The sequence below is a fragment of the Dipteris shenzhenensis genome, chromosome 18 (genome assembly GCF_047967505.1).
Source record: "Dipteris shenzhenensis isolate YYH24624 ecotype China chromosome 18, Dip_SZ_1.0, whole genome shotgun sequence".
Lineage (NCBI taxonomy): Eukaryota > Viridiplantae > Streptophyta > Polypodiopsida > Gleicheniales > Dipteridaceae > Dipteris > Dipteris shenzhenensis.
This window is the reverse complement of record NC_141613.1, coordinates 1,934,299-1,950,322: the sequence shown is the minus strand read 5'-3', so window position 1 is coordinate 1,950,322 and position 16,024 is coordinate 1,934,299. Positions and strand designations below refer to the sequence as shown.

The 16,024-nt window shown below is 44.5% G+C and overlaps 1 protein-coding gene across 6 annotated transcripts in view; it reads right to left on the bottom strand.

The window, feature by feature from the left end:
- The window catches only part of LOC147890693 (uncharacterized), a 74,821-nt gene extending 62,460 nt beyond the window's left edge, over positions 1 to 12,361 (bottom strand). For 5 of the 6 annotated variants that reach the window (XM_087389340.1, XM_087389342.1, XM_087389345.1 and 2 more), the window contains exon 1: positions 11,861 to 12,361. Coding sequence is in view for 1 of the 6 variants with exons in the window: in XM_087389342.1 (XP_087245468.1) it covers positions 11,861 to 11,926 (66 nt within the window). In the remaining 5 variants the exon portion in view is untranslated. The remainder of the gene's footprint in view (positions 1 to 11,860) is intronic. The other variant, XM_087389341.1, reaches the window with a different exon arrangement.
- Positions 12,362 to 16,024: the final 3,663 nt, after the last annotated feature.

Below are 16,024 nucleotides of genomic sequence, written 5' to 3'. Positions count from 1 at the left end.
TCTGATTTTACCTTGATCACCCTTTGGATATAGAAGGAAGTAGTCATCCATCTTGCTGAGCCATTCCTTCAATTCCTCAGGAGAGGTAGAATCACCTTTGAATTTAGGAAGTATAATCTTGTCTTTCATATCTTTGTCTTGATGAACAGGTCCTTTTGGTTCAATAGATTTAATTGTTTGTATATATTGCTGGAATATCATTGCTGCCCTAGGGTCTGTTGGTAGCAACTTATATTTATGGAAATTTTGACACAACTCTTCAGCTGCTGAACTGTTATTATTAGGAGTCTTACCATGTGCTGAATCCTTATCCATATGAGCTGTAACTCCACTAGAGTGATAGGTCCTTCGGGAAGAAGCCATAAAACCAACCGGTTCAATTACATGTATAGGATGATCATCATAATCATCTGAACCAGAGTCTCCATCAATTTGGGGATCCACAGGTCTCTTCCCATCATAAATTTGACTTCTCTTGAATTGGTCCAACCTTTTACTAAAAGTGGCAGACACGTCTGCATCCTTTGGTCAATCCTCTGATTATTGGTCTTAATCTCATTAGTTAACTCCTTGAATATCTGTAGCATTGGGTCCATACAACTCTTTATGATCTGCTCGTGGTTAAGGGATGCTTGTACTTGAGGAGTTGCTGCTAAATCTCCTTGAACATTGCCAACATGAGGATCATTGGGCTCAAAAACTACAGCCTAATCATCAATGTGTGCAAAGCAAAAACAGAAGCAAAGTTGACCTTGATTCTAGAGATTGATGAGGATTTATCTCCTAATACTTCTGCAGCAGAATCTGAATTTCATGAATATCAGGACTGTGTGAATAAAGGCCTTGATGATGATGAGGATCATAGTTCCAAAAAGGAGACCACCTTTCCCTTTGATCCAAGTGGGTTATCCATGTTTGACACCATGCTTGTGGATGATAGTTTACCAAGGTGCTCAAATAGATCTAGACAATGGAACATTGAAGTTGTTGAAGGTTATGAGGATGAGATCAAAAATTCTGATGGAAATGATGCTGTTGGTGATGATGAAGTGTATTGGGATACACAATCATGACAAAATATGAAGAGGGGAGAGGAGAAGAGTGGAGATGAGGAGAGAGGGCACAGCTAGAGAGCACACCACAAATGACTAACTATACACTAAAATTAGTTGAAAAAATAGATTATATACAAACCCTTTTAGGGTTAGGGTTAGGGGATCTAACCCTTTCCTTTATAGCACTCTATAAGGTTAGTGCTATGCACATATGATCACGTGATGGTGCTATGCACACATGATCACATGATGTTGAGCGTGAACTCTCAACACCTTCCCTCAAGATCAACATCATGAAGTAGGCCTTCCCTCAAGATGATGATTCTGGGGAATCGAAGAAGGACTGAGCATTACATTCCATCACACCCCTTTAATGGGAATGTCCTTCCTCTCCATCAAACCAAGAGCTAGTCGGTGTTTCTCGAATAGCTCTTTACCGAGTGGTTTGGTAAAGATGTCTGCAACATTTTCTTTGCTATCACAATGCTGCAGTGTGATGTCACCAAGTAACACTCTTTCTCTGATGAAGTGCTCTCTGACATCAATGTGCTTTGTCCTGGAGTGATATACTGGATTTTTGGCCAATGCTTGAGCCGATTGATTATCACAGTATATTGTTGTTGGCTTGGATTCATCAAAGTAATCTGTTTCTGACAATAGTCTTCTGAGCCATATAGCCTCACATGCACCTGTAGTGAGTGCTCTATATTCTGCTTCAGTCGAAGACAAAGAAACAGTTGGCTGTTTGTTCGACAACCATGATATAGCACCTTGACCAAGGAAAAATGCATATCCCTGTGTCGATCTCCTGGTCTCATGATCTCCAGCATAGTCACTGTCACAGTATCCATGCAACCGTGGATGACTTCCTCTGTATTCTATCCCAAATTGTCTTGTACCTCTGATGTATCTCAAGACTCTTTTGGCTGCATTCCAGTGAGACTGTTTTGGATTTGCCATAAACTGTGCTAGTGAGCTTACTGCATAACAAATATCTGGCCGTGTGATTGTCAGATATATAAGAGATCCAATGAGTTGCCTGTAGTATCTGTCATTGACTGTAGGCTTTTCTGAATCTTTAGTAAGTTTCAAACTCTGTTCCATGGGAGTGGCTGCAATCTTGCAATCTGCCATATGAAACTTCTTCAGGAGACTGTCAACATACTTGAGCTGACTCATGAATGTGCTATCTGAATCTCTCCAGAACTCAATTCCAAGACAATAGTGCATAAGTCCAAGATCTTTCATGTCGAACTCTGCAGATAAGTCTTGTTTTAGTTTTCTGATGAAGCTATCCTTGCTTCCTGTCACAATCAGATCATCTACGTACAAAAGTGCAATAGTAATATCTTCCCCTTGAACTTTGTAGTAGAGAGTATGATCTGCATTGGACTTCATGTATCCCAGATCAGCAAAATACTTGTCAATTCTGCTGTACCAACTTCTGGGTGCTTGTTTTAAGCCTGGGTGCTTGTTTTAAGCCATAGAGAATTTTCTTGAGATGGCAAACTTTGTTCTCCTTTCCTGGTTCAACATAACCGGCGGGTTGTTGCATGTAGACTTCCTCGTCTAGATAACCATTGAGAAAGGCATTCTTGACATCGAGCTGATACACATTCCATTTGCTGAGTGTCGCTAGTGATATCAAGAACCGTATGGAATCCATCTTTGCTACTGGAGCATAAGTCTCATCATAATCTTGGCCATATTGTTGTGCAAATCCTTTTGCAACTAATCTGGCTTTGTATCTCTGAATACTGCCATCTGGATTGTACTTCACTTTGTATACCCATTTGTTGGCTATGGCCTTCTTTCCTGGTGGAAGGTCGCATAATTCCCAAGTGTTATTTTTATACAAAGCATCCATTTCTTCATTCATAGCAGTTTGCCATTCTGGCTTGTCTACTGCGTCTTCGAAGTACACTGGCTCTTCTGTAGCCATGATGGTAGTCATAAGAGCATAGTTGGTGGTTTCCACCTGAATGGCTTTGCCTTTCTCAGCATATGTCAATCGGGCTGGTGGTCTGCTTTCCCTAGTAGACCGTCTGAGCTGCTGTGGCGCTGCTTGGGGTGTTGGTGGCAATTCTTGCTCTTCTTCATCAACCTGTTCTGTAGGTGACTGTGAAGTCGATGCTTCTATCTCCTGTGTAGGTGAGGTTTGCCATTCTGATTCCTCATCGAAGATTACATCTCTGGAGATAATGACTTTGCGGTTGATGGGATCATACAATTTGTATGCTTTGCTTTCTTCACTGTAGCCAACCATGATGCATTTGCGTGACTTCGCATCCAATTTCCTGCGATGATCATCATGTATGTGGGCATATGCTATGCAACCAGCAAATAATTCCTTTTCTTTTGTTCTTTTTAAGTGCTGGGTCAGATGCGTCGATGTAGAGGCAAATGTGCGTGAAGGAAGTGGTTTTGTCGGCGAGGCTCAAATGTGAGTGTAACTTGCGCCGAAATGTGCACGTGATGTAACGAGCGCGTAGAGCACGAAAAATCGAGCGACTTTCCTTTTTGGAGCACCCTCAAATTCTTCCTGGATCAAGAGATATGACTTGATCTAGGTGGAGGGGCAAAAGGAGTGCAAATGGTGCGCTCAATGATGATGTGTCACTGTGAGTCACATGCAGTGATGATGTGGCACTGTGCTTAGCAAGAGGTGTGCCAGTGAAGCTCTGTGCTGAGGTGGCAGGAGTGTGCACATGCAGTGTGTGCACAGTGTGCCTGGCAAGGGACTGTGCCTGCAGAGGGTCAGTGCTGACTGGACTGCTGAGGTGGCACAGATGATGTCAGCAGGGTGACGTGGCTATGCTGACGTGGCACTGATGACGTGGCACAGGTGACGTGGCACTGATGACGTGGCCTGATGATGTGGCCTGGTGACGTGGCACTAATGACGTGGCCTGGTGACGTGGCACTGATGACGTGGCTGATGACGTGGCAGTCGGTGACGTGTCAGCTGACGTGTCAATAGGTGAGACAACCTTATCCTAGGTTAACTAGACCTTGGTTAATGTAACCAACCCTATCCACTTCTAACCAGAGTAACGCTACCCAGATTACCTTGACCCAAGGTGGGTGTGGTTTGAAGAGTGCCACGTGGCCTTATCTGCCACGTGGCAGTTTCTCTCTCAGAGAAGAGAGTCGACGGAGGCGACCTTGTCGAAGAGGAAGCGCGCTTTGTGGAGCTAACTGTAGTAGGAGGCGGCCGCTTGGTTGAGGCTCTCAAGACAAGGGAGCCCGTGAGCTTGGCGGATCTGGTTGGAACAGTTTCTCGGGCGGCCGTCGATGGCCCTTAGGAGACGGAAGTCGAGGCTGAAGTCGGAAGTCGAGAGCAGAAGTCTTGCGGCCGAAGCTTTCTTGGAGCGAAGCTGGCAGTCGTTTGGAGAGGCTTTGGTGCAAAGAGTCGTTGGAGATGGAGCGCTTCGTTGGAGACGTGAGGCTGGCTTCTGACGGAGCTGTTGGAGGCTATGGCGGCCGATCGACGGAGAAGATGACGATGGAGGTGGCCCGTGAGCCCGCGATGAGCCCGTTGCTTCGATGGAAGGGCGCTTCGTTGGAGAGGTCGTATGGCTTGGAGGACTATAGAGGTGTTGGCTGTGTGGAAGGCCGTTACGCAGAGGCTGGAACGATGGAGCTATGGTGCAAAGGGAGTCGAGAAGAGCACGTAAGAGGCAGCTCAGACTGGTGACGCATGCTCGCTGGTGAGTGGTTTGGAGCCATTTAGAGCCTTTGCTTGATGGTCTGTGGGCCGCCTCTTCAAGCTTGCAGTACTAGGAGGAGCAGCAGTCAGACTGGTTGGATATGTTGAAGCCTTAGGTGAAGCCGTTGGAACAGAGTCGATTGGGAGCTACTCGTCGCCCGTAGGTCTCTCTCACTCTCTTGGCTTTCTCTCGCAAACAAATCTCTTACAAATGAAAAATTTCTTCCTCACAGAGAATAGATCTCAACACTCAATGAATCTCTCAAGAATAGAATTCTCTCGCAGAAGAACAAAAAATCTTTCACAAACTCTTGAAGGAGATGAACGGAAATATCTCACCAAATGGACGGAATTTTCTCTCAACGGAAGTGAAGGGAAGGATCTCACAATCACTCAAGAGAACTCTCAATCTCACAATCTCTCTCACACTCTCAAGAATCTCAATGTCTCAGCGGAAGATAAGGAAGCTCTGATACCATGACAAAATATGAAGAGGGGAGAGGAGAAGAGTGGAGATGAGGAGAGAGGGCACAGCTAGAGAGCACACCACAAATGACTAACTGTACACAAGAATTAGTTGAAAAAATAGAATATATACAAACCCTTTTAGGGTTAGGGTTAGGGGATCTAACCCTTTCCTTTATAGCACTCTATAAGGTTAGTGCTATGCACATATGATCACGTGATGGTGCTATGCACACATGATCACATGATGTTGAGCGTGAACTCTCAACAAATCAGTTGTGTACAGTGTATCTCCTGATGTTTTTATGGGCTGCAAGGGCTCTCAAACCCTTAGGTTAAAAGGAACAATCAATAACAAACCAGTCCACATTTTGGTTGACAGTGGGAGCACTCATAACTTCATTAATGCAAAGACACTTCAAACAATGAGGTTATGCCCATCCACTTTGGATCATGGGATCAAAGTTGAGGTGGCTAATGGTCAGCATTCCCACAGTAAGCAATATTGTCAGGCTGCTCAAGTGCAACTTTCTCAAGACTATACTTTTCATGGAGATCTATTTGTCTTGGAAATGGGACCTATTGACATTGTCCTTGGTTGTGAATGGTTGAGAACCTTCAAAGAATTCTCTATGGACCTTAACAGACTGTATATGAAGTTTATGCATGAAGGTAAGCTCATCACTTTGATGGGTCACCAATCTCCTGTCCTTAATTTCTACAAAAAGAATGGCCAAAGACCTCAAAAGTGTTTGTGGAATCTATGCTATTCAGTTGACCAAGTCTCAGGAGGGTAATGGGTTGTTGGTGGAGGATAAAGACATGCAGTCCCTATTACAGCAATACTCTGATGTATTTGCTGATCTTCCCAACCATCTCCCTCCCATGAGAGATGTGGATCATGCAATTGTGTTGGAGCCAAGATCTAAGCCAATCAACAAAGCTCCAAACAGACTTTCTAGAGCTGAAAGGGAAGAGGTGGCAAGGCAAATAAAGGAACTCCTTGACAAGGAATTTATTACACACAGTCATTCACCCTTTGCCTCTCCTGTGTTATTGGTTAAGAAAAAGGATGGCTCATTTAGAATGTGTATTGATTACAGGGATTTGAACAAAATGACAGCTAAGAATAGGTTTCCTATCCCTAGAATTGATGATCTACTGGATGAGCTTAAAGGAGCAAAGTACTTCACAAAGATTGACTTAAGGTCAGGCTATCATCAAATAAGGATGAAGGAGAGATGAACATAAAACTGCCTTCAGGACAAAACGTGGGCTTTATCAACTCAAAGTGATGGCATTTAGCCTAACCAATGCACCGGCAACTTTCCAAGCCCTAATGAACAAGGTATTGCAGCCTTTCCTCTATAAATTTGTGTTGGTATTCTTTGATGATATACTGATCTACAGCAAAACAAAAGAAGAGCATTTATTGCATGTCCAGCAAGTATTAGAAGTATTGAGGGCACACCAGTTGTATGCCAAATCAAGTAAATGCACTTTCATGGCTGAAGAAGTGGAATATTTGGGCCATATTGTCAGCAGTAGTGGCATTAAGGTGGATCCCAGCAAGGTAAAGTATGTAAAGGATTGGCCTATACCTCAGAATATCACCCAGCTGAGAGGGTTCCTTGGTCTAGCTCCTCTCACTGATCTTCTAAAAAAGAATGCTTTCCAATGGTCTGACAGTGCCAATAATAGCTTTGAAGCATTAAAGGAGGCATTAACTTCAGCGCCTATCTTGGTATGTCCTGATTTCTCTCAACCTTTTATAATTGAGGCTGATGCTAGTGGAAGGGGCATTGGACCTGTCCTAAAGCAGAGTCATAGAGTTATTGCCTTTGAAAGTCGGAAATTGGATGACAAAGAGTCAAGTTTCCACATTTATGACCAAGAGATGTTGGCAATACTTCATGCAATCAAAACGTGGCACCACTACATTTATGGCAGCCATTTCAAGGTCAAGACTGATCATAAGACTCTCAGATATTTTCTATCTCAATCTTCTTTATCACCCAAGCAAAGGAGATGGCTATCCATTGTGCAAAACTATGACTTTGACATATATTACAAGATGGGAAAAGAAAATATTGTGGCAGATCCTCTTTCCAGGATATGGACTTGTACTTTATCATCTATTACTCAGGTTTATAAAGATTGGATCCATGGCATTCAAGAAGAGTATCTCAATGATCCTCAAGCAACTGCTATGTTCCAAGACTTGCAAGATCCTGACTGTCAGCAATATCCCAATTTCAAGTTGCACAATGGGCTCTTGTGGCATAATGATAGAATATTTCTTACTGAAAATTCCTCCTATAAGCTGCTAATCTTGCAGGAATTTCACTCATCTCCTATGGCTGGGCATATAGGCCTCAACAAGACGTATAATAAGGTAAAACAGAGTTTTTACTGAAAGGGGCTTTGGAAGGATGTTCTTGCTTATGTTCAAAGCTGTAAGCCCTGATCATGAGAGCTATTCCTTAGCAGTGGAGGGATATACTCACAGATCCAGCCTATGTTCACCCTATCTCTACTTGGTCAGGTTGTTTTAGTGAGGCTGGGCTATGCATTGGAGTTCGTTTAGGACCGGCACCGTTTATTTTTTTTGAGATGGACTCCTCTCACAAATTGTATCCCACTCAGCCCCTGGATCGGCAAGAGCTCCTTTGGCAGAGAGTCAGGGTCATTGGTTGCTTGGGTAAGGAATGGGCCACAGATCCTTCCAGGTTGACCATTGCAGAGGATACTAGATGGAGACTTTGGATTTTTCAGGGTCGACCTCTTGCGGAGCTTGACTGAGACCCAGGTGAGTGGGCATGGCCTGCTCCGGTGGCAGGCGATTGTCCTCTTTCCTTTTTCCAGTACTTGACAAGGGCAGGTTACAGGCTTCAATACAGAGACTCTCATCACCTACCATCTGCCTCCCAGCATTGGCACGCACAGGGACTTACTGCAAAGCTCTTACTGAGCTACTGGACTCACTTTTGGGGCATCGATAGAGCCAGGAAAGTCTCCTACTTTCTTTGGCTCACTATACATAGGGGCATACTTGTGGGTACTTGGCTTCAGCAGATGGGTAGACCCTCCTTGTGTATGCGTTGTCAGCTTGCAGAGGAATCTAGCAAGCATTGTTTATGGAGCTGCCTCAGCTCTAGAGTGGTCTGGACAGGTATCTTCACGTTGTTCTCACATGTTACATCCGAGTCCTTCATGATGACATGGGACGCTGCCCTTTGGGGGAGAGGATCTGGAGCCTTTACTCTCTTTGAGTCAGAGCCAGGAGACCACGGTTTCTTCATGCAGCATCGCCAAAGACGGGGTCCCACAGAGGCCAGCATCATGGAGCCGCAGGATTTGCTTTTGGTACCTGTACCAGCTCAGGATTCCCTGCCTACTTCAGCAGCAGGGTCAGCCTCGGAGGTGATTTCCAGCATTACCCTATGGCGGATATGGTGTTCGCGATGTTCTTTTGTCCTTGGGGGCCATTTATGCACGGAGGCTGGCACTCTCGCTTCCATTTGGGCGGAGATTATCTTCACTCTCAGCAGTCAGTGGGAGCGGTGTACAGGCACCTCTTTGGCAGCTCGTGGGAGACTGATCGTGATGCTAAGTTCATGGGGCATTTTTGGCAAGAGCTTTTCAGTTCCATGGGAACACTTCTTACCCCATGTACAGCAGATCACCCCCAAACTGATAGGCAAACAAAGAGGGTTAACCGCTGGTTGGAAGAGTATCTAAGGCATTTTTGCTTTGAGACCCAAGCATCATGGGATCAATGGTTGCATCTAGCTGAATTTTGTTATAATATCACCAAGCATACTTCAATTGGTATGAGCCCTTTTGAAGCCATGTTTGGCTGTAAATCTCATGTCCCATCAACCATTATTGATCAAGCATTGACAAGCCAGCAAGCCAAGGATGATTTGGCTCACATGACTGCTCTATTACAGCAATGTAAAGATAATATGGTAAGGGCCCAAGCAAGGATGAAGGATTATGCTGATGAGCATAGGAGAGATCTTCATTTTGAAGAAGGGGATTATGTATTTCTCAGATTACATAAGTCTAGGCATGCTTCTTTGAAAGGTAATACCAATGTTAAACTTGCTCATAGGTATTATGGACCTTACAAGGTTTTGAGGAAAGTTGGGGAAGTGGCTTATGAGTTGGAGCTCCCACAATCCTCTAGATTACACAAAGTATTCCATGTATCACTGCTCAAGAAGTATTTGGGGCCTAAGGAGCAAGTTATGGAAAAGCTACCTCCTATGGATGAAGAGGGCCAAATTGAGTATATACCTGAGAAGATCCTTGGATTTAGAGATCATGTGTTGAGGAACAAGTCCTACATGGAATATCTTATCAAATGGAGAGGTCTACCTGATGAGGAGCCTTCTTGGCAGCCATCTACAATTGTGGAGCAGTACCCTCAATTGCTTAGCTGAATTCTATGGCCAAAATTGAGTCTTTATGAGCAGATTTGATTTTCTCTTGCTATATAGCATATATGGACATGCTGCAGCCAGCATTCACTATCCTTTCTCAGATCAGCATGTCTCACATTGGATTATATGATCCAATCTGTTATATTGGACAGCATAGCTCTTCCACCCAATTGCTTGATTTCTTGGGAATATTATATGATCCATTTACAGATCAGCATGCCTACAGGGAGGTATTTGACTGAGAAACTTCATTGTTCTGTTGATATGACCAGAATTGAGCTGTTCAGGTTTACAAGGAGCATTGTATGTCCAGGTTACAGCCTTTTCAAATTTGAGGACAAATTTCTATTTGAGGAGGGAGGATTGTAACAGAGGGTTACTTTTTACTTAGGCTAAAAGTTAGTAGAAAGGCCTTTATTGGCTTGTAAGTGTTTTCTTCTTTTTTTAGGGGATACCATAAGTTGCCACGTGGCATCCTAGGAGGTAATCCCATAAGCAATACTGCTTTGTACTTACAGCAAGAGTTCAATACTCAGCTGAATTCTAAAAAGGATTGACTTCCTCCTGTCCTTGTGCAGCCCCTCACAAGTCCCTGTTGAAGATCCAGCCCATGATCTTCCTCTCCTACCTTTTTCCTAAAACATAAGGTACTTCACTACTCTAACTTTCCTGCATATTCTACCAAATTTAGGGGAGTTTACTGTCAGTTAGGAGCAGTCCTGTTGCACTAGCCTCACCATTTCATGCGCCTTTTGGTATCCACAAATGCCTTGCTTTGAGGGCTTGTGAAGACACATTGATTTTGTACCTGATTCTTCACCAAGAGCCAGCTCCTTGCATTTTATATTGATAGATCCACAAATGCGAGAGCTAGAATGGCTTGGGATACCCTTCTACAGATATCAAGAAGCCTTCCTCACCTCTTAATGGTTGTTGTCAGAGCTTGGCGGAGCTTCAAGGCCTCATTACCGAGGGCTCCCCCCATTGTGCAGGATGAGATCGATAGACAGCCAGTTATGTGGAATGATTTTATTTTGGATGAGCTTGATAGACCTCTTGTTGCTTCAATATATAAGTCGTGGTCCACATGAGGTCCTCCATCTATGGGTTCACTGTTCTTGGAAGGTTTTCAAGGAACATAGACTTCAGTTGACTAGTCATCTCAGAGGAAATGGTAAGAGGATTGCTGAGACAGATGCAGCCATCCTTCTGCAGTGGGCCGTTAAAGATGGGGCAGCATACACCTATCAAATGAATAGCGTTCATATGATGGCTAGGATGGCCGACCTGGCCTATGAAGGTCGTTGGCCATCTCAGTCTACCTAGCCCACCTGGAACGACAAACCTCAACAGCCCCTCCCTGCCCAACCAGGGCTGCATTTGGGGCCTGTAAAACTCCCATATTCCCAGAAAGTAGCTGGGTTCTGCTGACGTCCCGCATGCCCTTCATAGGGCCTGTTTGTGCCATCCCTGAGTGCCCAACTTGCAAGGCAGCCCCGTGGCAGTCCACTGATCTGCCCAAAAAACAGAGGAACTCTGCTATGCTGCTCACATATGGCAGCCAACGTGTTGCCCATGTGGCAGCCTGCTCATCCTTCTTCTTATCCCCTTCACACCTACAGGTGTTAACGCCTCTCGCACCAGTCTTCATTTGGGGGTTTGCATGTGGGAAGTATACCAATAGTTCACCTCTCCATTATATAGCAAGATGAGCCCTCGCACCAATTCCATTTTCAGAAATTGTTAGCCTCCTTGCAGCTTTCAAAAATATTCCAGTTACTCACACTACCATCGTCGTGAGCACAGATGCCATGGAGCAGCAGTTAATTCCAAGAATCACTTTTAGCTCTCCAGCATCACAGTCCGCACAAGCTCCAGATTTCCAAGAATTAATTTTAGCTCTCCACTCTTGCTTTACCAGCCATATGAATTAAGTGAAAAGTGTCTCGACTCCCATGCTTTCCCTCCAATCTAAAATCCGCAAATCCACTTCAGAAATTGAAACTCCCCATTCTGAAACCTCGTGTTCTGATGCCAGGGCGGAGAATGCGCAAGCCATACTAGAGATTTTGCATCCCAAATAGAATGCATGATAAATTCTCGAAGGTGAACAGCAGCAATTGTTGGAGACACAATTAAAGCCATATCTACCCTAGACATAATGCATTCCGAAGAAAAAGTACCCGATTTTTTGTAAAATCCGCTGAAGAAGAAATGAAACTCCCTCTGTCTGTTGCGCTATTTAACATTGGGCAAGTAGCCACAAATCGAAGCGCAAGATTACCGATTCCCCTTGGCGGAAGAATATTTCACGCTTAATTTTGCTGGATATAATTTGTCTTGCTTTCCTTTTAACATTTTCAGGATTGGAAAGTCGACTGTTGTTCTTTAGTTTGAGCGACAATTGTTCTGTGTCAGTGTAATACGCCTTGGTTTTCTTCAACCTGAGCAGTTGTCGATTCTTCGAGCAATTCATTCTAACTCTGCTTCCCTAGAGGCTCAGACCTTGCATATTGATGTCTCAACTCTCTAGAATCCAGGCCAGGATTGCGCCCGTGGCTCGATTGGCCGAACCTCGTCAAATTTCCCGCCTATGTTCCTTTGGAAAACGGGCAGAAGGTTTCGGGAGCCGTCTGATTCGCAGCGCGCAGGGGTGTTGAGGACAAAGAAAGGAAAGAGAGAGGCAAGCACGAAAGCAAAAAAAAACGAGAATTGTAGCATCAAAATTGATAGGCAAGACCACTAGCATAAAGACAGTTGGAAAATTCGCACTTTTTCAAATTTCTCAACATCCCGCACTCCAAACACTAGTAGCATAACCCGTCTACTACTATGGGTTAGAGACCCGCTCCGCTCGGTCTCAACGTTGTATCATAAGAAAATAAAATTTCAAATTTCAAGACCCCTCCATCTCTTGAGTTTGTCAGTTTTGTGAGCCCATTATCAAACTCATTGTAGTGCTACTTAGGAAATAGAGGAAGCAAAATTCTGAAGTACTTATTGCGACATTTAGGAATCATGGGTTTCAAGCCTTTTCCATGCTATTGGATGTAAGAAATTCATCATGTCTAGGGCAAAGCCATCATCCAATGGGAGCAAGAATAGAAAATTAATAGGACCCCCCAGCGAGAGAAACTCATCCTATCAATTAATTGGGGGGGGGCGGGGGGGAGCAATGGTCAATTACGGTAAGCTCATGTTTTGGGGGCCACAATGGTCAATTAAGGTAAGCTCATTGAGATTGATTATGGTGGTGGCGTAGCAATCTATGACAGCAGGCTGGAGGCTTCTTCCAGAAGCCTTTGAATCGAGAAGTTTCTGTTGCTCAAGGCATAAAAGGAGGAGGGGGGCTGTAGAGTGCTCAATGCAGGCAGGAGGGCTGTTAAGGCCTCTCCAAGAGAAGGCAGGGGGGCTGTGAAGGCTCTCCAAGAGGAGGAGGAAGAGGTTGAGCGGAAGGTAGGGGGAAGGGATAAGAGTGGGAGAAGTGAGGGGGAGGAGGGAGGGAGGAGAAGGGAAGCTGTGCTCAACGAAGGGAGAGGAGGGAGGGAAGGGTGGCTAAGGGAGAGGAGTGTGGGAAGGGGGGTTGAGGGAGGAGGTAGAAAGGAAGGAGGGAGCGGAGGCGAAAGAGGGATTGGAGTAGGAATTGACGCGAATGGAAGCAGCTATGCAACAATAGGGAGGGTCTTTGAGCTGAGGTTAATCGTGAATATCGATCGATACAACACGCAGTGATAAATTAATTAATCGAAATAGGACACGTAGATGCGAATAGGTGGGAGCAAGAATAAAAAATTCATAGGGAAGGGGGATAAGCAATAAAAAATGCAAAATGAATTTAACATGTGTAAGTGTTGATTAATCGGACATATGTGAGTGAGTACATCTCTATGTATGTGTGCATGTGGTGTTGCTATCCATGTGTCTTGTTGCATGTGCATGTCTATGTTTATGTGTGTGTGCATGCATGTGCACAATTGTGCATGTGTTTACATGCATGGGCGACTCTTGTTTCTATCATGTTGATCACCATTCCAATGTACAATCCCATTGTGACCATAGTCGACCATAGCAAGAAAGTTGTCTCTCATGAAATTCATCAAGATTGCCCGCCAAAATTAAACTTCGGGCTCAGCACTTAAAGACCACTAAAGCATAGAAAATATAGGGTGAATTGTTAGAGCAATGCAATTTAAAGCAACTTCAAAGAGCATTATTTTGAAGTAAAATTGATGGTAGAGAGAGCATCACTCCAGTGGTGGCTCGAAGCGAATTAGCAATAAGTGATATAAGATGCGAGTGAGATTTCTTCCATAACCTCAAGCCCTACCTAACAACTTTTATTAAATGTTCCATATTATTTAAAGTGTGATATAAAGACATGCATATACCAAGTGCCTAATGATTGACAATGGATTGGAATGGCACCCTTAGCGCCTCCTCAAGGCCTACGGACTTCATCCTTAGTTAGCACTGCCAAGGCCATTTCTAGGATTAAAGACTAGAAAGAATGGTCCAGTTGATTAGCTTTCACATATTTGCATTCTTAAAAAGGTTTAACTTCTTTGCCCCAAGCTTTCACATATTTGTATTCTTAGCCTCATTGCTTCGAAGGATTTAAACCGGTATCAATTCGATCCTCATGTTTGAAATTTACTTCGTATGGCGTAGTCGTGTGACACATGGCACAGGTAGTTAGCCTCTCTCTATGTCCACGGCAAGCTAACCCACTTTGGTTCGCAAATTTTTGACACGTCGTGCACCTTCTGCTAGTTTTGGACATGTCATCTAGTCTGGGCACTCTTGGGCACATCATTAGCTAGAGTCCAAGCTACAACTCTGGTCGTGGATGCACAATACAGTCTGCCAGATCAGTTTGGTCTTGGCATCACAGTGCAGCTTTTAGTCTACATCATTACATGGCTGTACATGTGGCAATGATCAAGTGCATCATTACATGCGGCAATGATCAGGTGCATCGATAATGTGGCGTTGATCAAGTCTGCATAGTGTTCTCGCCATGTGAGAGTGCAATAGAGTGCGCGGGATAGATTGCAAGGCGAGTCCTTAACATGTGGCTGCACTCATCGCAATCTGACACCAGCAGCCCCGTGACCACCACGTGTCATGCGCGCCGTCCGTGTAACTCGTGGTGCTCCTTTGAACCTCCGCCTAACTCCGAACTTCTATGAAGCTCCCTTTTGCTGCTCCCGAACCTCCAGAATTGCTCCATTTGAGAACCTCTCCTTAAAGAATAGAGAGATAGAGAAAAGAGAAGAGAAGTCCTCACTACCTAGTTCTTGGAAGCAATGGACCTCCCTAATTGCAACTCTCCCTAAAACCTATTAATTACTCTTGCCCCCCCCTCCCCAACTTGCATTAACCTATGCTCTCCCCCAAAAGTTAATCCCTTCTCCTAGTTAGCCCTTCTCTTCACCCTTGCTACTCTCTACGTTGCCTCCTTCTCCATTCCCCCCTTCTCCCCACTCCTTCTTTCACCCCTCATCCTCCTCCTCCATTCCACTGCATTCTCCTTTCCCTCCTTCTCTCCACTCCTCCTTCTTCCCCCCCTCCTCCTTCCTCCTTCCCACTCCTCTCTCCTCCTTCCTCCCCTTCTTCCTCCTTGTATTGGGAGGGCTTCATAGCCCCCCTGATTGTTACTCTATCCCCCACCCTCCTCCTCTTCTAAGGGGGCAAAACATTTAAGACGTGGTGGCTTCTTGAAGCCACCACCAAATTTTTGGAAAGCTCTTGAATTCTCATCTCTTATTGCCACTTTAATTTGCCTCTCCCATCGATTAGGCTTTGTAAACCTTACTTTTATCGACATTACACTCCCTTCGACTAATTCTAATAGGGAGTTCTTTGTCACCGAGGGCCCTCCTCTATGTTCTTATGTCATCACCATAATTTCTCCAAAGCTTCTCCGAAATTCAAAAATGGGTGGGAGTGGTGTGGGTGAGGTGTGGCTCATGGGGAGAGGCTAGATAAAGTGCCACATGGCAACCTCATGGCAAGCCCTTCGCACTTCTTGCATTATTTCTTCCTTTTTTTAAACCCTCGTTTTGGAAGCTTTGTGAAGGTGACGTGTAGAGAGAGCGCCGAATTCTAGAGAGAGAGCAACACCAATTATAACATTAGGCTAAAATGGCAAAGGACAAAGTATTGATAAGCTTATCTAGAAGACAACAAGCGAGGAGACCAAAAGTGGCATAGAAGTCCAATATCACACAATCCAACCGCACATTGAAAATAACATGGGATTGACACAACCACAGAGAAATCAATAAAGTACATTGACATATGAAAGATTGAGGGTTTCTTGAAGGTAGCTTGGTCCTTTTTAATGA